At 41.1% G+C, this 24,831-nt stretch overlaps 1 protein-coding gene across 4 annotated transcripts in view; it reads right to left on the bottom strand.

Annotated features, from left to right (window-relative positions):
- GRK3 (G protein-coupled receptor kinase 3) overlaps positions 1–24,831 on the bottom strand; it is a 118,879-nt gene that overhangs the window by 39,275 nt on the left and 54,773 nt on the right. For 3 of the 4 annotated variants that reach the window (XM_059408695.1, XM_059408693.1, XM_059408694.1), the window contains 6 exons: positions 20,897–20,970; positions 10,151–10,252; positions 7,950–8,024; positions 6,856–6,917; positions 3,671–3,722; positions 1,844–1,935 (listed from right to left, as the gene is read on the bottom strand). In XM_059408695.1, coding sequence (XP_059264678.1) covers positions 1,844–1,935; positions 3,671–3,722; positions 6,856–6,917; positions 7,950–8,024; positions 10,151–10,252; positions 20,897–20,970 — 457 coding nt within the window. Of the gene's footprint in view, positions 1–1,843; positions 1,936–3,670; positions 3,723–6,855; positions 6,918–7,949; positions 8,025–10,150; positions 10,253–15,711; positions 15,886–20,896; positions 20,971–24,831 lie in introns of those variants that run through there. The other variant, XM_059408696.1, reaches the window with a different exon arrangement.

Here is a 24,831-nt window from a genome sequence, read left to right as displayed (position 1 = left end):
GATAGTTAGTGGAGAAGAAACAGCTAACAATTTAAACTTTTTGAAAACTTTGAAGAAACTCTATTAAGGAAATACAAACCCATTAGCTGGCATTCTCTATAATCACAGGTTGACAACAGCAGGATGATTTTTCAGCAGAAAGCTGAAAGGAAATCTTTACAAGGGTTTCAGGGGCTTTAGAACTCTATGCACGTGATTCTAAATCCCCACTGACGGACGACTTTCTAAGGCCCAAGCATGTAATACAGATGGTTGTCCAGCTGTGACAGGACCCAGAAAATCCATCTGTTTCTAGCTGATCATAACTTACAATGTGAGGACTTAGACCAAAACAGAGATGGATGGTCAAATCTGCTAATTTTATCTCCTGTTCCAGGAATTCTGTATAACAAATGCACCGATGGAGACATTAATTGCTTAATTACAGGACTGCATATCGGGAACATATGAAAATGAACAGTCAGTGGAATGGAGTAAGTGACAAGCACATCACTTAGGATCAGAGCCCACCGTGGGACTACGGAAGAGGGACGAGAGACCCGGGTACACGGTTCACTGTTTACTAATGTTCACTAATAGTGCTCACTAGTACTGACCATGGAAGAAGCAGGGGTCTGCATGCCTTACAATATATTATCTCATCCACCTCTCATGACAAGGAAGTATTTTCCTGACCCTACAGACCAGGATGCAGAGGCCAGGCGGAGGCACAAACTTCCTGTAAGGTGGCTCTGACCCGGCCGGGGGCCGCCCAGACCCACACTTGGGACCGACGGCCTGTCCTGTCTCTGCAGAGTACCAGACTTCACGTGCCTGAGAGCCAGACACTAAGTTCACCCTGCACGGGCCCCACAATAGGAAGAAGACCAGCGGGCGCACGTCAGTGAAGGTAAACTTCAGCCACTACGTGATAAAAGTCATGCCCACGACCGGACCTGTCTGAAAAGCAGGAGGGTGATTTGTCAAGGCTGTAAGTGCCTGGTCACAGGGAAGACCCAAGCAGAGGCTGAGTGACAACTCTGGGCAGTGCTGGGGTGGCAGGGGGAGGTGGGCACTGAAGTCGGTGACCTGAATTATTCCTCACACCAAGAGTGGGGTTATCAAGCAAGCTGCATGGACGATTCCACTCAGCTACTGTAGCTCTAACATGCCCATCACTTGATCACACTTGGAGTTCAGTGTCTATCAGAACACAGTTTCCCATTCTCCTTTGCTTCCAGATATATGGTCACTTAAACAAACTCCTTCTATATTAAAACAAACAAACAAACAAACACATAACACAAAACCTCCTCCCCCTGCACTCCTTAAGAACTCTACGACCATTAGCCTCCTGGAAGAGGCCCACGCCTGGTCCGTGGGCACGTCACTGACTCAGATCAACCTCCTCCTGTAAGATAAGCAACTAAGACCATGACAGAGCCCCATGACCGTGACCCTTGTGGCAGGTCGGGTGTCCTTCTCGCCAGCACTTAATCTCCCCACCTAGGGAGCCGACACCTGGAATGCTTCACCACCCCAAAGTGCACGTGCTAAATCACAGGTGGGTCTAAGCAGTGACCAGACCAGGAGGCTGTGCATAACGCCCCTTTTTGGTCACCTCCAGATCCCAGGCTCCTTCACCCATGGCCTGAACCACAGGGGCTCATGACACACAGTTCCTGGTTAACTTCCCTTTAAGCCCGAGGCACTGGAGGTTCTAGCTGATCTCATTTATAATGCTTAACAAAATACAGCCCCTTTCTTTCTGAAGGAAGGCACTCCAGGAGTGAGACGATGGGTTTCCAAAAATCGATGCAGGCATGTTCTATTGATGCAAGCATAAGACCCACAGAGAGCTTACATTTTTCCAGTGTCTGCTTTCCTGCAACCATACACTTCACCAAATCCTCCTCGTCCAATGATCCTGTGCACGCTGAAATCATTCATGGTCAACTGTGAATTCCAAACACGAAATGGTACAGAGTTGCATTAAAATTATGTTGTTGTTTTCATGTAAGACATAATTATTAAGCAGCAGTTCTGATATAGGGATGTGCCCTCTCCACAACTGACTGCTCTAAGAGATGAGATGTGCAAGGTGGCAAGACTTTCTAGAACCTCCTTCCGCTCTGCTCCCAAAATCTACAAAAGGGAGGCAAACGGGCAGACAATAGAGTGGGAGTCAAGTTAGATTGTTTTTCTGATCTCCTAAATGTTAGGTGATTAGAAGTATACCCTGAAGACAAGGGAGTGTGAAATTTCTAGTCAAAATGAGAGTTTCCTTAGCTATTCTGAAGCTGGGAGTTGGGGAACAGCTCAGCAATTTCAGGAATGGTCATGGTAGGAAAGCAAGTCTACATCAAGGGCATCTATGTTTTCATAAGACTGGGCCATATGATCAAAAAACCCAACAGACATGGGCCATGTGAATATTTCATCGATAACATCACGGAATAGTGAGGACTCATGCTGGGCACGTGAGCATGAAACAAGACACTAAGGATAAGGAGAGGACAGCAAGAGGCTTCATTCATAAGCCACTCCTTGTGTCAGCATCTCAGCCATGCCCTGCTTCCTAAGCAGGTTTAATAGTCTCAGATGGCACAAAGGCAGACAGTGAGCCCCACATTCATGGTGGTTTATGTATCCTGGCAAGTTATGAGTAAGATTCCTGAAGGGCTCCCCCGGTGCTTGCTTCAGCAGCACATACACTAAAACTGAAGGGGTCCCCCAAACAACCCTTCAAACACCACGTTTGCAGTCAAGTAACTGGGCCCGAAGGCTTCACATCTGATGCTCGGGGGACAGCAGGATGCGAGCACACCAGGTCCGCTGAAGGAGAACACGCATCAGAAAGATCCATGGCAGACAGAAAGGGTTTTTTGGAAAAATATGTTACTGCCCTCTTGTTTCTAAAATTCTGCCAGGAAATGTGAAAGAAAGGAGAAGTTAAAAAAATAAGTAAATAAGTAAAGTGCTTCTCCCAATGGTACCAGCCAGTAAAAAACTTTAAAAGCATCCAAAAATGCAGGGAAAAAAAAAAAAGAAATCCAATTATTTCTTTTCCTCTTCTCAAACCTATGTGAAGGGAGGACATGAAGAAGAAAGCAAAAGAGGCTGCACCAGGGAAGGAGGGTTCTAAAAATGAAGAGAGGGATATCCCAGGAATTTCTGACGTTGAAAGCCGAAAGCAGATGAGACGTTCACAGGAAGTGCGTGTTACAAAGGAGCCTGTCTTGGAGGATGGCTTTTCTCATTCTCAAAAATGATCAAAGAGGAGATGAATCCTCGGTCTAATAAAGGATGTCATCATTTTTATTACAAGATTATACCTAACACTACAAACGAGACGGGAGGCTTTACCAGAACGACGGGAGCCAAGGGCATGTGGGAAGCACATTATGTGGTGGCCTGGTCTCTTGGCTACTGTCTCTGTGGAAGAGCCAATCGCTGCTTAAAATACCCTCTCTTAAATAAATAAACACATTCTTACAAGGCTCTGAAAAAAGAGAATGAAAACCCGAATTGTTTACGAGGACGAGTTCTCCGTACAGCGTTGTACTGGCGACATCTGTTTAGACAGCGGATTACCCGTGGGAGTGAGCTCCAGGGTATAAAGTATTTTCTCACGAAGTTAAGCCAGAGGAAGTTTTTATTTAAAAAAGGGAAAGAATAAGAGGATACTCACATGGATATTTAATTCTACGTTTTTCCACTGACAGAATCGGGTGAACTTGTCACTAGAAAAGAAGAGAAACAGTCGCTGAAAAGTTGCATATCATATTAATCGATCTAAGGAGCAATACTGAAGGACGGACGAGGATGGCTTTCCTTGTGTTGCTTCCCGACCGGAGGTACGTTTCCTTCAACACCGTCTCACAAAGCCTTCGCCGGTCTTCGTGGCTTTGTTTCATGATTCAGGCACAAGATGTATTATCTCCCTTAAGCTGTGATGGCTGCTATGGTCACATCTATCTGAATCAGCAGCACCCAAGAGAAGGCCAAACGTGTGCCCCATACATCCTGCCATTTTAATAACGTCTATTATCATTTCAACATGCATGTGGTCGGTACAGAATTAGTAATGAGACCGTCTAAATTCTTGTTTTTACAGTAAGTCATAAAACCCGGTGCGTATTTTGCACTGAGAGCCCATCTTAATTCACACTCAGCCATTTTGAGTGCTCAAGAGCCACATGTGACTAGTGGCTCCCACACCAGACCACACAGCTCTAAATGACAAAATATTTGTAAATAAAGACAATAGCAGCAAACACTCAGATGGAGCTTTCCACGTGCCAGGCGCCGTTCCTTTCTCCCTCTGGCAACAGAATGAGCAGGTCTGATGAGCAGGAATGGTGATGACCATTCTGCAGCAGAGCAGACCACAGCCCGGCCAAGGTCACACAGTGAGAGAAGGGCTAGGGCTGGATCTGAACCCAGACCAAGTACTGTTGCTCAGAGATACAAATGCTGTAGGAGAAAAAGTCCTTAGGCGAGAATCACAAAATGCGGTAGGCCCACTGAGCGGATCTGCTCCCACAATTTACTCAAATGCTTGGTGAGTACTTTGCTTTCCCTCTACCTAGAAAAATATCTACCTCCATAGCTATTTAATTAAGTTGTTATTTTCATTACGTTTATTAGTGAGCAACACCGTCTGTAATGTTTGTTTTTAAACATTTTTTCAGAAACAAATAATACATTATATGTTAATAAAAAGAATTTTTTCTTTCAAAAGAAATGCATTCTAGATTGAATACTCTTCAAAGGCAAAGAATATTCTTGGTGACCTCTGGTATTTTACCTAGTCCCTGGCTCAATTCCTTACATGGGCACAACATCAAGGGTCCTATGGATGAATGAATGAATAGAAAGGAAAGGAAAGGAAGAAGGGGAGAAAGGCAGAGAGTACATATGAAGCACACGGTCCAGGAATTACCACTATTATTATCAGAATGCCTTAAGGCATCTAACTATCCTAGTTGCCTGGGGAGGTTCATTTAACATGCCATCTAAGATCTTTTAAAAGTATTTCTGAGGCTGAAAAGCAAAAGCAGAAGAAGTCTTTGTAATTATGCAGCATCTTTTGTCAATGAACCTAAAATGGCGTTTACAGAGTGTTTCACTGATCTCCCTATCATCTCTGGGAGGTTGGTAAAACAAATTATATTTTGAGCATTTCTGAGAGTTATTTCAAACAGTTTCTTCTTTCTTTTTTTTTTTAAGTATGATGAGCGCAAAAGGCAAAACACCACTCCAGTGTCCTCTATACTTATAAATCCGTGACTGTCACTTTGAAATCCACTTGCCGGCTGGGCTAGCTCACACCGGTTCTCCCGGATTCTGGAGCTCAGAGCTGGCAATGGGGGGTGGTGATCTGGCATGTTCTATAGACTTGCAAACTAGCTGGGGAGGATTAAGAACCACGGAAAGAGAACTATCCTGATGACCAGAGTCAAGAGAACCACATCCCAACACATACCCTGCCTCAAGAAACATCCCCTCTTCCCCCCACCCAACCCCACGTGAACAGCTTGGATTTCTTGTGGCAACAAGAGCGGAAGGCTCACCCAGTGGGACAAAAGGACATGCGGGTTGACCAGGTGGCCAGTCAGCAAAGAAAGTGCTACCAACCCCCCTCCCCCACTTTAATTTCCATCCCCATTTCTCCCCTCTTCCCCAGTGATAACCTAGAAGCTCGGCTGACCCAAGACCTGGGAAAGGTCAGATTTTTGAACTAACAGTACCCAAGGGCAGGCCAGACCCTGCTGAAACACAGCCAGCCTCTCCCCTCAGCATGAGCCACTGCTTTCTGGCAAAGTCTCCAATAGACTCAGCAAAGGGTAATAATCATTTGTATGCATATTAGTTTCCCCAAGTACTGATTCCAGGATAAAATTATCCCTTGAACTCTAGTGGCATCATAAGGCAACTGGTTTTTTTTTTTTTTCTTTCTTTCTTTCTTTTTAAATGCCTTCAGTTCTGTGACTACTTGGGAGGGAGAACCACAGAGAAGCAGCGTTTGTTCTTACGGGGCAATTACTGAACAGCTGTGGGCCGCTCCGGCATCGAGACATGATCATCATGCCGACTGTCTAGAAATGAGCCCAGTTTGTGGAGAAGAGCACAGTCAGTGTGAAGGCGGATTCCGCTGAAGAGAGTCTAGTTCCAGCAGTGCTTCATCTTGGGGGGATACCCAGATCCCAGCCAAATGGCTGCTGGAAAGGCCCACAGGCTGGCAATGTTGACAGGTGTCACTGAGCATGCTCAGGGCTTCGCATGACAAACCTACTTGTATAGTTTGAGTAGCTCCAAGGGACATATTCATTAGGGATAGTCATAGTACATGTGACCACAGACATCTGCCTAGAAACCTCAAATTCTACTATGTAAAGAATCAAATAGAGGTTGTCCCACCGTGGGGGATAGGATGTCAGAGAGCAAACAAATGAATAAGACAGGTTATAGAAACATGCTTGCCGTTGCAAAGGTGTCCCAATAAGATACTCTTAATACTGTGGTTCCATGGTCTATTTCATCTCTAGGCCATTTTGAAGCTAAAGAGCTGCAGGTTCAAAGAGACATCAAGATATGCAAATCCTACATAGTAAGGTAAAGTATTGAGGGGACAGTTTAATGTGAAGGCTGGCACATAGTACATGTTCAGTAAGTAATTGTCAAATGAACAGATTGACACCCATTTTAAGGACAGTGCTCATTGGCTAAAATGAGGTAAACCTACAGAATATAAGATTTTACATACACACACACACTATTACTTTAATATATACACACTATTACCTTAATATAATATTACATGTCAAGTATGTCTCCCAAAAAAATGGTATGTACATACATGAAGTTTCATACCTTTCCATAAATTTTTGAAAAATGTTGCCTCGAAGACTTTCACAAATTTCTTCTATGTAGGGCTGCAAGGGATGGAAAAGAAATCCCACACTGCATAAATAGGAATCTAGAACACATACTGACGAGACCTGGATGACCTGCAGCTCCCACTCTTGCACTTGCCCAATTCTCAGTAATGGATCCATCACCATGACTATTAGTTATCTATAGCTCAACTATGTGCTCTGTGAAGGTGCGGATGGGTCCATCCTGTTTGCCACTGCTTTCCTATTTCCTGGAATGGTTCCTGCAAAGTCACAGACGCTTCCCAAGGGACCATGGTTGATTGTCCATGTGTGTGACTGGTGCAGTCCCATAGGCCTCACACTCAGAAGAGCCCAGGCCTTGGTTTTGTGTCCCTACCATCACCATCTTGAAATTCTTAGTTTCTGAACAAGGGGCCCCAAGTTTTTAATGCTGTGCTGGGCCCTGGAAATTATGCAGCACATTTTGTAAATGACTAAAAGTACTGACAATCAACACTGACATTGAGTTTTAAAGACTCAGGGAGTAAATTTTTTTTACACAGAAACACAGAGCTAAAGGTAGTCATGGGGAACAGTTAAGCCCTCTTCTCATTTTGCATATGAGGCTGCAGCACTGTGGGCACGTGTTTTCCCAAGGTCTCAGAGCAAATTCACAGCTAGACCAGGATGAGGGCGCCTGGTTCACTCGTGCAGTGCACATCCCTTCATGGAAAACAGTCTACAGGTGTCTCCTGCACTATGTAAGTCTGAACCACACAGGTCCACTTACATGTTGACTTTTTACAGACAATAATAAAAATATATTTTCCTTATAATTTTCTTAATAACATTTTCTTTTCTCTAGTTTATTATAAGAATACAGCATAGAATACACATGACATATAAAATATGTGTTAAACAACTGCTTATGTTATGTTACGGCTATCTGACAACAGCAGGCTATCAGTAAAGTCTGGAGGCGGGAGCCAGAAGCTACATGTACATTTCTGACTGCGTGGGGGGTCGGTGCCCCAACCCCTGAGCTGTTCAACAGTCAACTGTATTTATTTTGAAATAATTTTGTCTTACCTGGAAAAGAGTTGATGTCACTTGTTTCTTGGATAGGTGACTTTGAACATGCTCTACGGCTTGCTTTGAGAATGGCTTTCCAGAAAAAAATTAAAAAAAAAAAAACACATTTTTTTCCCCCACAAATATGAGATGTAACAAACTTCTATAACACCATAAAACCACAGCATATAATTTAACACAATTACTAAGCAGGAACCTGTGGTAATTATATATATATATATATTTTTTTAAAGATTTTATTTATTTATTTGACAGACAGAGATCACAAGTAGGCAGAGGAGGCAGGCAGAGAGAGGTGGGGAGCAGGCTCCCCGCTGAGCAGAGAGCCCTGAGCCGAAGGCAGAGGCTTTAACCCACTGAGCCACCCAGGCGCCCCTTTATGGGTAATTATATTGACATGCATTGTTTAAAGATCAGCTGGATATCTGTGGGCAACACAGATACTTGCTCCTCTGAGCTCCCAGAGTTCTTAGTCACCATGTCAAATAGAAGGATGAGCACAGGGGCACCTATCGACATACCTAATCCCACAAGAGTTTGAGACTACTGTGGTTTAAAAAAAAAAAAAAAGAGGGGGAGGGGGCACCTGCGTGGCTCGGATGGTTAGGCATCTGCCTTTGGCTCAGGTCATGATTTCAGGGTCTTGGGATCGAGCCCCGCGTCGGGTTCCTCCCTCTCCCTCTACTACTCCCTCTGCTCGTGCTCTCTCACTCTCTCTGTTGAATAAATAAAATCTTTTTTTAAAAAGTATAAAGAATCTTATTATCACCTTATTAAATGTATACATCCCTCAATTTGTTAATGATGGGGTCCTGAAACTATAAAAATTTCCACTATGTAAGAGAAAACAAATGCATGAAAATCCATTTAAGAATTAAAAGCTTAGAAGGATGTAGGTTAAGGAAAGTCTTGTGACCACAGCAGAGGGGAGCTGGCTCTAAAAAACAAACAAACAAAAAAACCCAGAGTTTACACCTATAAGAACACACTCCCTTCTCCCTCCAAACTTCAAATTACACCTTTAGGAATGTGCCACAAGAGGAAAAGCTGAAAACGCCCATCATTCTGCCGAAAGCCCTCTAAGCTGCTGAGTGACATGAAAACGAAGTTTCAGCGGCATGCCTGCAGGACATCTGGCATTTGCCGAGGTTCAGCAATTCTCCGGCAAGGTAGCAAGGCACAGAGCATCAGCCAGCAGGACTAGCTCCAGAATTCTGTCTCCTACAAGTACGTGGGGACAACAGAGAAATGCACGGCCAAGAGGTGCCACCAGCCATGGTTATTTGGGCGGCAGTAAGAACCGTGAATGACACAGTAAACACAGACGCGCTAAAATAAACCATTATCATGGCCAGTGCTGTTCACTCAAACTTCCTGCCATGACAGCAATGCTGTGTATCTGCGCTGTCCATCAGCGAAGCCCCCGGCCACGGGCAGCTATCAGGCACTGGAAATGCGGCTCACAAGGCACCGAGGAGGGAAATGTTTAACTCCACTGGATTTTAATTAACTTAACCTTATATCAAAATAGCCACCTGGGGTGAGCGGCTCTTGTATTGGACATGGCAGGCGACGACCGTGAGGCCATTCCTCCAGAAAACTCTCGCAGAGTGAATTATGCGGCGAATTTTTATTACTAATTCTTCCCACTCACTCCTGGTGAAATACTTTCCTAGGAACCTCGTTTACCCTAATGACTAAATGGACTGTTTCTCTGGTTTACAGGGGGAAAAAAATGTTCCCACCATTATTTAACTGTTAATAAAATTAACATTAAAAACTACTCTTCCTCATTAATCCAGAGAAACTATCTAAGATTTCTATTGATCAGTATTTGATTTGCCTAATTATGTAAAGTAGAGCCAAATTAACAATAAGAAAGCTGAATTTCTTTTAGAAAGTTTGGAATTGAGACCAGCCTTTCTTTCTGTTCATCTCAATGATGAACCTTTTATTTTCACCTTTTTCTTTTTTTTGACCATGAAAGGACCTGCTTCTGGAAGTATCCTTGGAGTAGCTGGAGCAACAGCTTCGCATCAGCATTACCAGCAAACAAATGACAAAAGATGAGACAGGGGTCCTGTCCTGGGGGAGCACTGTTCGATTTCTTAAACTTCTTCCTCCTACTTCACTTTCTAGAAACACCACAAGCTGCCTCCTGTCCAAATGACAGGCACAGAACAGAAAGAAGTACTTACGTGTGAGCAAGACAGGAGCTCCTTCATGATGTAGGTGTCATAAATTTGCCGGCTTCTGCAAAGGCGGTCTTCCTCATTTTCGAGCTTCTCATATTCTTTTATCTGGGGTTTTCAAAGTTACCATTGTTAGGTATGTCTTCCCAGAAAACTCACTTTATTAAAAGATATTACTTGCCCGGGCAAAAACCACTTCCACGGGAGATTAAGCAAATTGCTGAGTTGGCTACTCCACAGGAAACAACTATTTCTAATGTTGGAATAATGAAGTTGGGATAATTTAAATGCAACTTGAAACATACAAATGGGTTTTTTCCTATGATGAAGCTCATCACTAAAATTCAGAAGCACAACATTAGAAAACAAACACTGCCATGGTTACAATTATCTTACAATATACCAGCCAGGGACCATCCGTCCTTGCCAATTCTCCTCTCCAGAGCAAATAGCACTTAAATCTGGCTGAAATTCTGTTCTAAGACTTAGGATGGGGATTCTTATTCAACTACAACTAGTTCTTATTCAACTACAACATTACAAAACAGAAGGGGAAAAAAAATACACACACACACAGTCAAGATTCCTGCAAAGAGATGTTTTTAAAAAATCAGTTGAATATTTTAGAAAGGCATTAATCCAGAGATGAAAGCAAAGGTTTTTCGGGTTGGAGCCTCAGCTGTATAATAAAGTATTAATAAACAGGTTACTTCAAACAGTATATTCCGGTAACTTAGGGAAGCCATGTTAAGACAGGCCAAACATTAAAAATGTGCTTTAGAAATACTTGCCTTCTGTAGAACTGGTCCTAACCCTCTAATCTGATAAGAGAAGCTCCTTGACCGGAGAAGTTGCTTTTATTTATTTACAGACATGCTCATAATCCAAAAGATAAGAGAATGAGGACACAAATGAAATACAGAGTTAGCAGGAAGACTGAGGCAAAGATCTTCAATATGATGACTAATTACTATTGTCTGACTTACTTTTGGGAACAAAGCATTTTCAACAGACAGAGAGTTGCTGACACTGACTTTCATAATATCTGAGTATTCTTTATTCTGGGATGATAAAATAGAAATGAAAGTTACCTTTTTACAGTAAGGCTGGGTTTGATAGTTTTTAAATCAAAACCAGTAAATCCTATAAGAATTGCTAATAAAGAAGGGGCACAGTCGGCAGGGTATGGGGTGTGTAAAATACTGAGGTCCCAGATGAGGGCCAGCTGGCTTACACACGGAGAAATTACTGGGGCCATATTACTGTCCTGAATTGTTGTCATCAGCGTTACCATGACAGTCACAGGTCTGTGACTGCTGGGACTTAAAACAGAGTCTTGTTGGAACAAATCAAAGTCTGTCATGAAGGCAGGTGGACTGGAGTAGGTTATAGGCCATCCAACCAGAAAAGTCTCTTCTAAGGCAGCAGCAATCTCCTGCAGTGTTAGCATTACCAAAGGACCTGGGCTTCACCCCCATGAGTTAATTCAGGACACAACAAATCTCAGTAGTTCAAACACCATGCCAGACACAAATATGGTAGCTGGGTGGCAACAGAAGCCAGACACCAAAATCCGAAGTCCAGTCAGAAAATAAACAGAGAAGTCAACTTCTTTTGTTGTTTTAATTTTAGGTAGGTCCAAAGGTCAATGCAGAATTCTGGGATAACACAGGTAGACTGTTAGTGAACCAAAGGAAACATTTCTGCCTAAACAAGCAAACAAACCCAAGAAATAGTAAGACTTCGTGGAATTATTATCCTTGAAAACAAATGTAAAGGAACACAAGATCTGCGTTCCAGGGGGCCTAGGACGCAAGCGGACACCTGTTTAAACAAATGTTGATAACATGGAAGTTTTCCATGAACTGTAAAAATCTGATGCCACAGAACATTCTAGTTTCTTGGGCAAATGATACTTGGACCCACAATATGTGCTTTACGAAAGACTAGTGCCACATAAACTCCAACCTGAATAACAGCAAAGGAAGAGCGTAAGGTGTCTAAGTGTCTGTGGCTGTAATTCAAAATCCACTTCCTGTTATCAGGAAGACCACTAATCAAAGAACACACAGCCCTATCAACCAGCCCTAGACAGGATGGTCTTACTAAAATCTGTGCTCGGAAAACACCACCTCTAATTGGGCAGTTAGGTTGACCAGGTCACCTGAGCAAGCAGAGGCCAGAGTTCAGAAAAAGACACATTCACTTGGCGACACAGTGCCTTTCTGCTTGAGTGGTTCCAAAGCTCACGGCTGAACACACAGCCTGAATGAGCGGAACCCTCAGAGCAAGCACTTCTGATCCACCACTCCCACATCTCTACTCTCTCACCACCATTGTAGGGAGATGGCCCTGCAAAGCCACTAATGGCCTCTGCTTGCCCAATCAAGGGTCTCTCTCGTCTGTAGCTTGACTGACTCCCCAGCAAGCATTCAACTGGTCTCTTCACCTTCTTTGACTTCTGTGATCTACACTCTCCAGTGGTTTGTGACACTGGCTCCTTTTCCTCAGTTTCCCTTGGCTTCTTCCTCCTCTGCTGGACTTCTAAATACTAAAGCCCTCAGGACATGGGGCCAAGGCACCCTTTTTTCACCTGTTATATATTCCCCTCAGGTAAAACTACTCAGTCCTACAGTTTCAAATACAAATTCTATTCAGATGTCTAAGTTGGGATCTCTAGTACTCACTTCTTTCCCTGAGCTCTAGACTCTAAACATCTAACTACGTATTTGCCATTTCCATATCCTCTCTACTCCCACCAAGCGTGCTCATCCCCTGGCCTTCTTTATCATGAATGTGAGAAAAACCATCCTCCCAACTGCTTAAGCCAAAAAAGGAATAATCATCCTTGATTCTTACTCTTTTGCTCGCACCCCTGCTTCTACCTACCCCTATATCCAATTAATAATCAACCAATCATATTGGCTTTACATTTTATCACAAACCCAGGCTCTGCTTCAGATAATAATCTGCTTTAAAGAACTGCCAAGGGAACAATCTTCCTAAGAAAACAACAGTAAATTCTGGATTATATATAAAACCTAACCAGCAAACACTAGTGAGTGACCAGAAGCACATACATAATGGGGAAGGGGCATGGACCAGAAGCTGGAAAGTCAGAGAGGATATTCCTGAAAATAAATAGCCAGACAGGCAGAGCTCCAAAATTCTGTGTAGAAACTCTTTCAGTATCCCTGCTGGACCTCATGATGACATGTGAGCACAGCAGACCCAAAGCAGTCCAGCAAAGGTTAAAACAACTGAATGAGCTTTAGCTGCGACCCACTGTATAAAAAGACAGAGCTTTGAAATTTGAATAAGCCAAGTTAATTGCTAAAACAAAAAATCAATACCCTCTGAAGAAGTGTATGGAGTTTAGAATATCTACAATGTATCAATCCTACTGTACAGGATACAATTGAAGATCATTCTACATATCAAGAAACAGGAAAATATGATCCCCATGCAAGAGAACAGATCATAAACAAAGACCATTCCAAGATGACTCTGATGTTCGAATTATCAGACAAGGATTTAATGCAGCTATTAGAACTAAACAATGAAGTATGGATCACTGAAAAAAATATTTTTTAAAAACTATACTTAAAGACACGACATAAAATATGCATGTAATGAATAAAAATATAGAAATTGGCAACAGAAACATATTATGAGAAAAACCAATAAATTTTAGAACTAAAAAACACATCCAAAGTAAAAAATTCAATGGATGGACATAATAGTGGAGTAGAGATGCCGAAAGAGTCAAAGAATTTGAAGACAGACCCATAGAAATTATCCCAATCTGAAGAACAGAAAAATTATTTGGGGGACAAATTGAATAGGACATCAGTGATATTTGGTATAATATCCAAAAATCAAACATACATCTAACTGGAGTCCCAGAAAGAAGGGAAAGAGAGATTGAGGTAGAAAAAATGCTTTAAGGGTAATGGCCCAAATTTTACCAGATTTGGTGAAAGATACAAATCTACAGATTTCACAAAAGTCAGCAAACCCCACAAAGGATAAACACAGTATCTAAAATCACTCCACTATAATACAGAGATTGTCAAAAATGGGGGAGGGGTGGTAAGCAAGATACTTTTATGTTTGTCTCTAAGAAACAGACTTTATATATAAAAACACTAGTTAAAAGTAGATAGGAAAAGATATATCATGAAAACAATAAGCAAATGAGACTGAATGGCTGTAATAATATCCAGTGAAGTCATTTTCAAGACAAAGACTATCACAAGCAATGAAGATGGACATTTCACATGAAAAGGTGTAATCATAAATGCATATGCACCTAATAACATAGCTTTAAAATACATTTTTTAAATGACAAGAAAAAAATAGACAATTCTACATTATCATCCCTCTCTCAGCAACTAATAGAACAAAGAGATCTAAAACCAGTAAAGACATGGAAGATCTATCACATCAATTCCCTTAATCTAGTTGATATTTACAGACTATTCACTTAACACTCCCATCTTCAATTTTCCATGGGCTTTAGAATAAAACCTGAATTTGTTACTCTGGTCCCCAACCCTGTCTCCCTTGTCGACCTGATCTTATCTCATACTACCCCAATCCTCTCATCCACTATGAACATACCATTCTGGCCTTCTTTCAGTTCCTCAAACATGCCAAGTTCTTTCCCACCACATCTGGGGCTGTCTTAGCCACATTTAGCTGAAAATGCTCTCTCTCCTACCCTGCTCTCATCTTCAAAAGACTAGCCTCCTTGTCAGTCAAATCTGTTTCCATGCCTGTTCTTCAGAGAATTAGTCTTTGACCCATCACTCTGCAGTCGCCTCCAAGTCACAACACATCACACTGAGTTATGAATCTACTTTCAGACCCTGCACAGCAGTTATTACTTTCTGATACATTTCCTCTTATTTATTACTTTTTGTCATCTGTTTCTCTCAACCAGAATAGAAGCTCAAGGAGAGCAAGGGCGTTGTCTTGTTCATCCAAGCAATGTCTGGCACTGGTGTTTGATAAATATTGGTTGAATGAAAGAAGAAAATCCTATGGAATAACTTTGCCTCTGATCTTATAGTTATTCTCTGTTTTCCATGATTTATTTCTAAATTTTTTAGATTTTTTTAGATTTTAGATTTAGATTTTAGATTTTTCTAAATTTAGGCATATATACATATTTTTATAAGCTGCCTCTAAATCTAGATGGAACAAAGTAGTAGAACCAACATGCTAAATCATAATTATGTGTCAGTCACTATTCTGGTGAGCTGATTTCATGGACACAACCTTAAGAGACAGGCACTGTGATCCTCCTCATTCTTAGCTGTGGACACCCACATAGATAAGCTAGAAATTTTGTTTGCCCAAGTTTACATAGTTAGTAACAAGTGGAGTCCAAGTCCAAGCCCAGGCGGACTGGATTTAGAGCTGGCACTTTTAACCACTAAGCTGCAGCCTCCCATACACCTGAACAGCATGCTATAGATACGGTTTAGAAAGGGACTGTCCCATCCAGCATCCTATCTGAGCCTCATACTTAGCCTGTGAAGCATCCAGAGATGATTCCTAACCTTATTTCCACAGACGAGGCAATAGAAGCTCAATCAGCAAGTGCCCCCGTGTGTGCTCCTCAGGTACAAGGACGGTGTACTGTTCACATTTGTAAGGTCCAGGTCTGAAGTGTAGATGCTTCAGAGATGACTCAACCACTGGCCCCAGGTCCCACAGCAAGTGACAGGCACAGCCGCACCAGAGGCTAGCTAGGCCTTCTATCTATGAGTCAAATACAGATGAAGATGAAGACCAATTATGCCACAGAAGCAGAAGGCATAGAGTAAGTATTACACAGCGTTACAGACAACAAATGGGCTGCAAACCATCATGGAAGACTGGGCTAGTTGTCCAGAGAGACTCGTTAGCAAATATACAAAGTGAGCTAGACCTTAAACGAAACTAGGGTTTCCACAGGCTGAGAAGGCAAAGCAGCATTCTAGGCTGGAGGAAGGACATATGAAAAGAAACAGCTCAGCGGTTAGTGGGAGTGTCTGTAAGAAGGTAGAGAAAGATACAGAGGAAGGTAGGTGATGACTAATTTAGAGATGTGTGAATGTCAGAATAAGCTATGAGACCTTTAATACACTGGAAATGGGTAACCACTAAAAGTCTGGGGACCCAGGAAAGTGGAAATACAACATATAAAATATGAGTTTCAAGATAACAGACAAAAAGTTTTCTAGGGATTGGGATCATACAACAACCATCAGAAATATTCAAACTGATAAAACCAAGGACACAGAGAAGAATTATTAAAAACCTCAAGGCTTAAAGGTGGTACTAATTTAGAAAACTGCATTTGAAGCCCCAAGACTGGATGGTCTTTAGTATATGTGCTGCTGAAGCGAGCACTAGATGGATCTTCAAAAAAAAAGAATATAGAGCAAGCTGCTAAGGAGCTTTGGATGTTGCCCTCCAAGAAGATAATCTGATAAGCCAGATCCATCGTGTGCCAAACCAGAAGACAGGTGTGAAGAGCTGGGAGCAAGCCAACCAAGAGAATCTCTAATGTTTAAAGTTCAAATGGAAATACATCAGTAGTATTCACCGCCATATTGGCAAGAAGTCCTTAAGGAGTCACGCAAGTAGATTGCCCATCTGTTTCAACCTTGTAAAAATATCTATTAAAGATCTCTCTGTATTTGACAAGGAAACTTAGTACTTGCTGAAATTGGGAGAGGTGAGACTTTTACGAACAGAGAAAGAAACTTCTTTTGACAGATCAAGCTGTGATACTCATCCAGATTACAATTCGGATCAAAATAATAAAAGTCACTTCAGAGTGAGTAAGAGCCTTTTGGATTTGGCTTATTTTGTATACATGATGCTAGATGTACATCATATCTTGTCCATTCTCCCTGGAAATACATTAATATAGTTTTAAAAGTATGGGAAATGTCAAGTTTACAAGGACATTAATGGGAAATGTCAAGTTTACAAGGACATTAATAATCCAGAGAGAATATCCCTCCAATTTTCAAATTTGTGCAAAGACTACTAGTATCAGTCCTAATTATGCTTGGCTTTCTTTGGACCATTTAAAATGCTTTAGAGGATGCCTGGGGGGCTCAGTGGGTTAAGCATGTCCCTTCAGCTCAGGGGTCCTGAGATCCAGTCCCCCGCTGGGCTTGCAGCTTGGTCAGAAAGCCTGCTTCTCCATCTCCCTCTGCCTTTCCTCACTGCTTGTGCTTGCTCTCCTCATGCTCTCTGTCTCTCTCTGTTTCTCTCTCTCTCTAATAAATAAATAAATAAATAAATAATTCTTAAAATGCTTTAGGGTAAGGCTACATCATGCTCATAATAGCATATGTCACTTCTTAAATATATTTTAACCTAAAATATTTCCTAATTTCAGTTCTAATTTCTTCTTTGACCCATAAGTTACTTACAAGTGTATTCATTTCCCAACAATTGTTTCTTAGTAAACTCTGTTATTAAATTTGAGTTTAATCCTATTGTGGTCAGAAAACACTCCAAACGATTTTGATCTTGAAATCGCAGGAACTTTCTTTAGGACCTGTTAAATATTTTCTTTTGATGTATCTTCCATGTGTACTTTAATGAAGGCAAATTCTATTTTTCCTGGGTGCAGCATTCTATATATGTCAATTAGGTCAAGTTTATTCATCGCTTGACTAAGATTTTCTGTATCCTTACTAATTTTTTTAAAAGATTTTATTTATTTATTTGACACAGAGAGAGAGATCACAAGTAGGCAGAGAGGCAGGCAGAGGGAAAGGGGGAAGCAGGCTCCCCGCTGAGCAGAGAGCCCGATGTGGGGCTCAATCCCAAGATCCTGAGATATGACCTGAGCTGAAGGCAGAGGCTTTAACCCACTGAGCCACCCAGGTGCCCTAATCCTTACTAATTTTTTGTCTGTCTGTTCTATAAACTCTTAAAGAGTGTGTGCTAATGTTTCCCACCAAGAATGCAGAGCTGTCTCATTTTAGATCTGTCAATTTTGGCTTTATATATTTTGAAGTTACATTATTTGTAACATACAAGTTTAAGATTGTGATCCTGACCCCATTATCATTATGAAATTATCTCGACCTCCAAGTAGCATTTACCATATACTTGGTCTGATACTGGTGTTGCTGTACCAGCTTTGCTTTGGTTGCTGTTTATCTCTGTATATCTTCCACCATCCTTCTGTTTGAAGTATGTCACTTGTAAGCAGTATATAATGGTGTCTTGGTGATTTATTCAGGCAGACAAATTCAGACTTTTACCAGGGAGTATGCAGTCCATTTACATTAAATGTCATTACTTATGTAGAAGGATTTATAGTTACCATCTTATTATTTTCAATTTGACTCATCTATTTTATGTCCTTTTATTCCTTTTTTAATTAATCCAATATTATTTTATTCCATTTTCCCTCTTTTAACTTGTTAGATATACACATTTAACCCTATTAAGAGCTGCCTTTAGAGATTACAATATGCATCCTTAACTGATTACAAATCAATGCAAATTATTACTTTTACTATCCAATTCCCCAATAATCCTAGGATCTTTAAAACACTTTAACTTCTTTAACCCCTTCTTACCTACTATCATACATTTTGGTTTTATATACATTTTAAAATCTAAAAACATTATTGTTTTGCATAGTCATTTATTTTTATTTTATGTACATATTACCCTTCATGATGACCTTATTCCTTCCTGCATTTCCATCTGGGATTATTTTCCTTCTGCCTAAAGTATCTCTTCTTAGTATTTGTTGTAATGCAGGTCCACGACTGTCAAAATTCCCTCAGTTTTTCTCTGAAAACATCTTTATTTCACCTTCATTTTGAAGGAAATTTTTGCTGGGAATGGAATTCTAGATTGGCAGGGTTTGGGGTGTTGTTTGCTTGGTGCCATGATTTAGATGGCCACTTTACTGTCTGGTTTGTCTCGCTGCTGCTGTTGTTTGTTTTAACCATTTCTTCTAAGACGTCATAGTCAGTCATATTATTTGTTGCTCCTTTAAAAGTAATGTGTCTTTTTCCACTCTCTCTCATTGCTTTGAAGACTTTCTCTTTGTTGGTTTCTATGCTGTTATATTGAAGTCAAAGACAGTTTTCCTTCATAGCTATTCTACTTGGGGTTTTCTAAGTTCCTTGAGTCTATAAGCAGTTCTCATCACTTTGTAAAATTCTTACTATTATCTCTTCAAATGTTGTTTCTGCCCCATTCACTCTCTTCTTCTATATATTCCAATTCTACATATGTTAGACCTTTTAGCCACATTCCACATGTCCTCAATATCCTCATCTATTTCTTTCTTATAGGCTTTCTTCTCCACGTTTCAGTGTGAAATTATCTACTGACCTACTTATTAATCCTGTCTTATGTTGTAACCAATCTGCTATTGATTCTAGTCCTTAGGTTCCAGTTTTAAATATTATACTTGATGTCCCAGATTATCCATTGGGTTCTTCATAATAAATTGGACTGAAATTCACTATTCCTCCATCTGTTTTGACTATCTTTTCCTCTATTGTCTTAAACATATTATTTATGGCTTGGGGTTTTTTTAATTATTTACAGTTATTTTTAAGTACTTGTCGGCGAACTTCAATATCTGAGCTACCTGTGAGTCTACTTCTATTATCTTATGATGTCCACTATTTTTTTTCTGTATGCTAAACATTATAGGACCTCTCTATATAACTTCCACTTGCAAAAAAAGGACAGAGGCCTCTCTTGTACTCTGCTACACGGGTGGAGAGAGAGCTCATCACCCAATATGGGATGGGACTGGGCTGGGTCTCCATTTTTGTAAGACTCAGTCTGCCTCTGGTTTGCCCTTGTTCCTAAGGCGTGGCTCTCCATGGAGTGCACTGAGAAGCCTTTTTCTGCACTAGACTCAGTTCTGCTTGCAGGAAGTTTTCAGAATAGCTCATTGGCCTCCTTGACATAATTCTTGAGAGGGAGACTAATCACACATTTGGGGCTCCTCCAGTTTCATTTGTTTCTTACTCTAGACCCAGAAACCTCTTCTGGCTTTTCTGTCTCCCAAAAGCAGCCTTCTATCTGGGGCCAAACCTGGACTCTTATCTGCTCACCACACCTGGAACTCAGTAGCTGCCCCAGGTGATAAGTAGCTACATATTTTTATTGTCAATCGACCACTCCCTAGGGTTTTCATCTCTTGCCTGTTCTGTTTTCAGATTCCTTCCACCACAGGTCCAGTTTTCAAGATAGCAGCGTGAGGCTGTGAGGCTTCCAAAAGTTCCTTGCCTATGTCTTTAGCTCCATTCCAAATGTCTTACTGGGGAAACCAGCTGTATGCCTGAGACTCCCCTTTCCCACCACATCTCCAATTTGTCACTCTGGCCGTGTGTGACCAGAAAACGTTTGTGGTTTCTCTTTCACTCAGTGGAGGCCCTCTGCCTCAACTTATGTCTCCAGAATCAGCAAGCTTCTGCAGAAAATCAAATGGCTGCTAATCCTCAGTGCCTCTCCAAATGATAATCCCTCCTCCGGAGATTTAACCCAACTATTCCTCAGTGCTTCCAGAGCCCTTGAAAATATGATTTTTACAGACATTGTCAGTCTCTAGTCCACTATAGATTATACCTTGTGCTACTAATTAGGGTCAATGAATTTCTACATATTTGTAAGATACACAGTAGTCTTGGTATTTTCCAAAGTACAGTCTACATATGCTTTTATAATAAAAGCATCAGTAAAACAGTAACTTCTTACCTCTTCATAAAACTTCACCTGAGGCACAGCTTCATTAATTTCATTCAAACAGAAATCTTTAAATAGCAAGAAACCTAAAGGAAAAGAATAAGAAATTTCAGGGTGGGCAATAAATTGAAATTTTACCCCACAGGGTGTTTTCAAAGTAGTATGTTTATATTTGAACCTCTTCCTCTCCTACCTTCAAAAATAATAATAAAGATTTGGGGGCACCTGGGTGGCTCAGTTAGTTAAGTGGCTAACTTGATTTTGACTCAGGTCATGACCTCAGGGTTGTGAGCTCGAGCCTCACCTTAAGCATAGAGTCCACTTAAGATTCTCTCTCTCCCTCTCCCTCTGCCCCTCCCCACTCCTCCTCCCTCTCAAAAATTAACAGTAATAATAAAGATTTCAAAGGGGTAATTATACCCTAGAAGAAAATATTCCACATAAAGTAAGAGTACCCTATACCTGGTTTCTTGCTTTGGGTTCCTTCCCTGCTGGCAATGCCCGCCCCCCCCTTTTAAAAACTGCATGATAAGCAGTGCCAATGGTCACCACTGCTTAGAGCCACAGGTCACTACAGCAAACGGAAGAATAACCAAAGAAATAAGAGGTACAGGTAGTGGGGAAGTGTTGGTAAGAGTAATCATAAAGCTAGTAAATACTATGCACACAGAAACAGGACAAAATCTCTCCCCCCATAAAAAAAGACAGAATGACTTTCATGACCTTCCCAGGCTTTCCTCTTACTACTTACTACCTCGAAATACCAAACACCTTGTACCAGAGCAGACTACCTACTCCCAGATTACTCTCTTCTCCCCTTTCACACTCCAGCACCTTACACCCGGAACACAGACTCCACTGCACAGTGCCTGGTACACGGAGGAGTCCGAGAGATGTTTGCAGAACAAATGCATGTTTACATAACCCTTCCAACATGGCTCTGTCAAAGACTTAGCACACTCCAACTAGTTACCTGATTTATAAGTCCCTCCTGCATTTGCAAACCAACTGCCTAGCTTAATGCCCAGCACAGTCAAACCTAAATGAATACATGAAGTTCACTGTGACAAGATGATACCAAACTGAGGGTAGAGATTATAGAAGGTCAAAAACAAATTTAAAAGCCAAAAAAAAAAAAAAAAAAAAAAAAAAAAAAAAACAAAAAAAAAATAAAAAAAAAAAAAAAAAAAAAAAGTCAAAACAGTAGTCAACTCTTGGTTTTAGCTCAGGTCGTGATCTCAAAGTCATGAGATCAACCTCAGCACAAGCACGTAGTCTATTTCAGATCCTCTCTTCCTCTCCCACTACCCTCCCTGCTTGTGCTCTCTCTATCTCAAATAAATAGATGAATCTTAAAAAAAAAAAAAAAAAAAAAAAAAGTCAAAAGAATGAAAGGACCACTGGAAGAAACAGAAGTCAAAGGAGGGAACTGGAGGAAAGACTCAGCAACAAGTCTAAGAAGTAAGGAGAAGATAGACTGGAATTCTCTATGTAGGACAGAGAGCTAAAAGAAGGAGCTTTGACAGGTTTTAACTGAAATTAGCGAAAGAAAACATGTAACTTGAACCTGTCCACTACTACTCCATTAATTCCCCTCCATAGTTCCAGGAGGATGACCTTTGAAAATAGTAAATGTTCACTGAGAGGAGCTCTAAGAAAGCATTAGGACTCCTTAGTTATATCGGCAAGGCCAGAATAACCAGGGTCAGGTGTGGACTGATGGCAGGGACACAGGCACGCTCATTTCAGCTCCAGGAACTGAGGACAGACTGACGTATGAAGCAAGAAGAAAATTCAGGAAGCAGACAAATAGAGTTGATGCAAATTTCTACCTATTTGCACATCTGTATTTTCATTTTAAATAAGAGACATGGTTACCTTTTCATTCTCATGCATGTCAAAGTATGTAATTTCAAATTTCCCTTGTCACTTCTTCTTTGACTCATGAGTCACTCAGAAATAATGCAGTTTGAGTTCTGATATTTTGGGGTTTTCAGGTATTTTTCTGATATTGATTTCTGGTTATATCTGCTGTGGTCAGAGAACATATTCAGCATGATTTCAATGCTTCCAAAATTTATCGAAATGGCTGTGGCCCCAAATTTGGTCCATCTAGGTAAATGCTTCATGGGCACTTGGGGGAAAAAGTATATATGGTACAATGTTCATTAAACAAAATACAAAGGCAACGAAGCTGAGTTGGTTGGTCTGACTGTTCAAGTCCCTCATCCAAATCCTTACTTAATGATTGTCTCCTTATTCTATCCATTACCAACAGAGGACTGTTGAAATCCCCATCAGTAACTGTGGATTTGCTCATCTTTTTTCGGTTGTGTCACTTTTTGGTTGATGTATTTCTTTTTCTATTTTGAGGAGAGATAACTAAAATGAGAATTTGAACTGAGGTTATTTTGACCATACAAGAGATGTTCTTGTGACATCTAAATGACAAATGAACTAATATGCCACATATGGACAGCTGCCTTTCGGCTAACTTGGATTCAAGGGGGAATGGCTCAACACGCCCACCGTGCTCTCTGGAATCAAGGCCTTAGGTTCTCCTCCAGCCTCTCAGACTGTTCTCTCCCAAGCTCCCTGCGCTGAGGCCACATGTTTGCATTCCAGTTCCTCTCTAATACCAAACCTGATCTGCTCTCAAGGTTATCAACTTGCTTTCCCCACTTCATAAAACATGCTCCCTAACCTTGTGGACCTGCAGAGCTCAGCTCAAACGCCCCCCCCCCCACCCTTAGGCCTTCCAGCATTCTCATTCATGTTCTTTCTCTCTCTGAGACACACATGGACACGCTTTTATAGCACTTGTGACTAGCAAAAATTATCACACATATATGTTTGCTTGTTTCATTATTATAGTGACCTCCCCCACAACAATGTAAACTGCATATGGGAAGGCCACAAAGGTCTTATTCTCTACTACATATGCAGGACCGAGAACATGATACAGAGGGACTGCAGAAGGAGAAACAAGGGAAGGAGGAAGGAAGGGGACATGGGAGAGGAGGGACAAGTAAGGAAAAGGGAAGAGCGAGGAAGGTGGGAGGGGAGGAGGGGGAAGACGGAGGATGAGGGAGAGAGCATTGAATGAATGCACATCTAACTGCAAATGTTTCTACCTGCTTCTTTGGTGCAATTTCCATTGTCAATGTGTGGGGTGAGCAGAAGAATGACTAACATACTGCAGGAAAAAAGCCCCATTACTTCCCTCATGTCTGCACACAAACTGAAGCCTTACTTTCTGTCTCAGCAGCTACTAAAATGGAACAGCAAGAAGAAAGGTGTTTTGCCTTTTGGATAAACTCTAGATCACTGTGTTTCAGGCTGAGAGCAATTTCCCTTCGATAGACTTAAATTACACACAAAAACCCCCAAATGAAGCATCTCTCAGATTAGAACAAAAGCTAAAAGGCAAAAATAAGGAAATAATTTGAATAACAGGTTCACTTCATCAATGGTTTTTCTCCAGATTTTAAAGAATAAAGAATAGCAATCCAACACCTGCTTTTACTAGATAACTGTGGAATGTGTTTACCCTTGTTTCTATATTTGGGCCACTGCAAAGTGCCTGCATACTGATTAACTTTTGAGTATATATGACATCCAGAAAAAGTAAACTATCTCAATTTGTCACCACAATACTTTGCAAAAATTAGGAGAAAGAACTGTACTGTAAAATACCAAGGAGAATTTTTTAATAATATGCAAATATAACTTTTATACTGCATTTTATTAAATATCAATTAAGAATGTTTTAAAGTATCAATATGAATTTCTATGAGAAATTCTGAACTGTTACTTCCTTAAAAATTTTCAAAGGAGAAAGAAAAATTATGAAAAAAAGTCTTGGGTGACTGGGTGGCTCAGTGGGTTAAATGCTTCCAGCTCAGGTCATGATCCCAGGGTCTTGGGATGGGGCCCCACATCTGGCT

The sequence above is a fragment of the Mustela nigripes genome, chromosome 8 (assembly GCF_022355385.1).
Source record: "Mustela nigripes isolate SB6536 chromosome 8, MUSNIG.SB6536, whole genome shotgun sequence".
NCBI classification, from domain to species: Eukaryota; Metazoa; Chordata; class Mammalia; order Carnivora; family Mustelidae; genus Mustela; species Mustela nigripes.
Note: the sequence above shows the minus strand (reverse complement) of the source record. Positions and strands in the feature narration are given on the sequence as shown.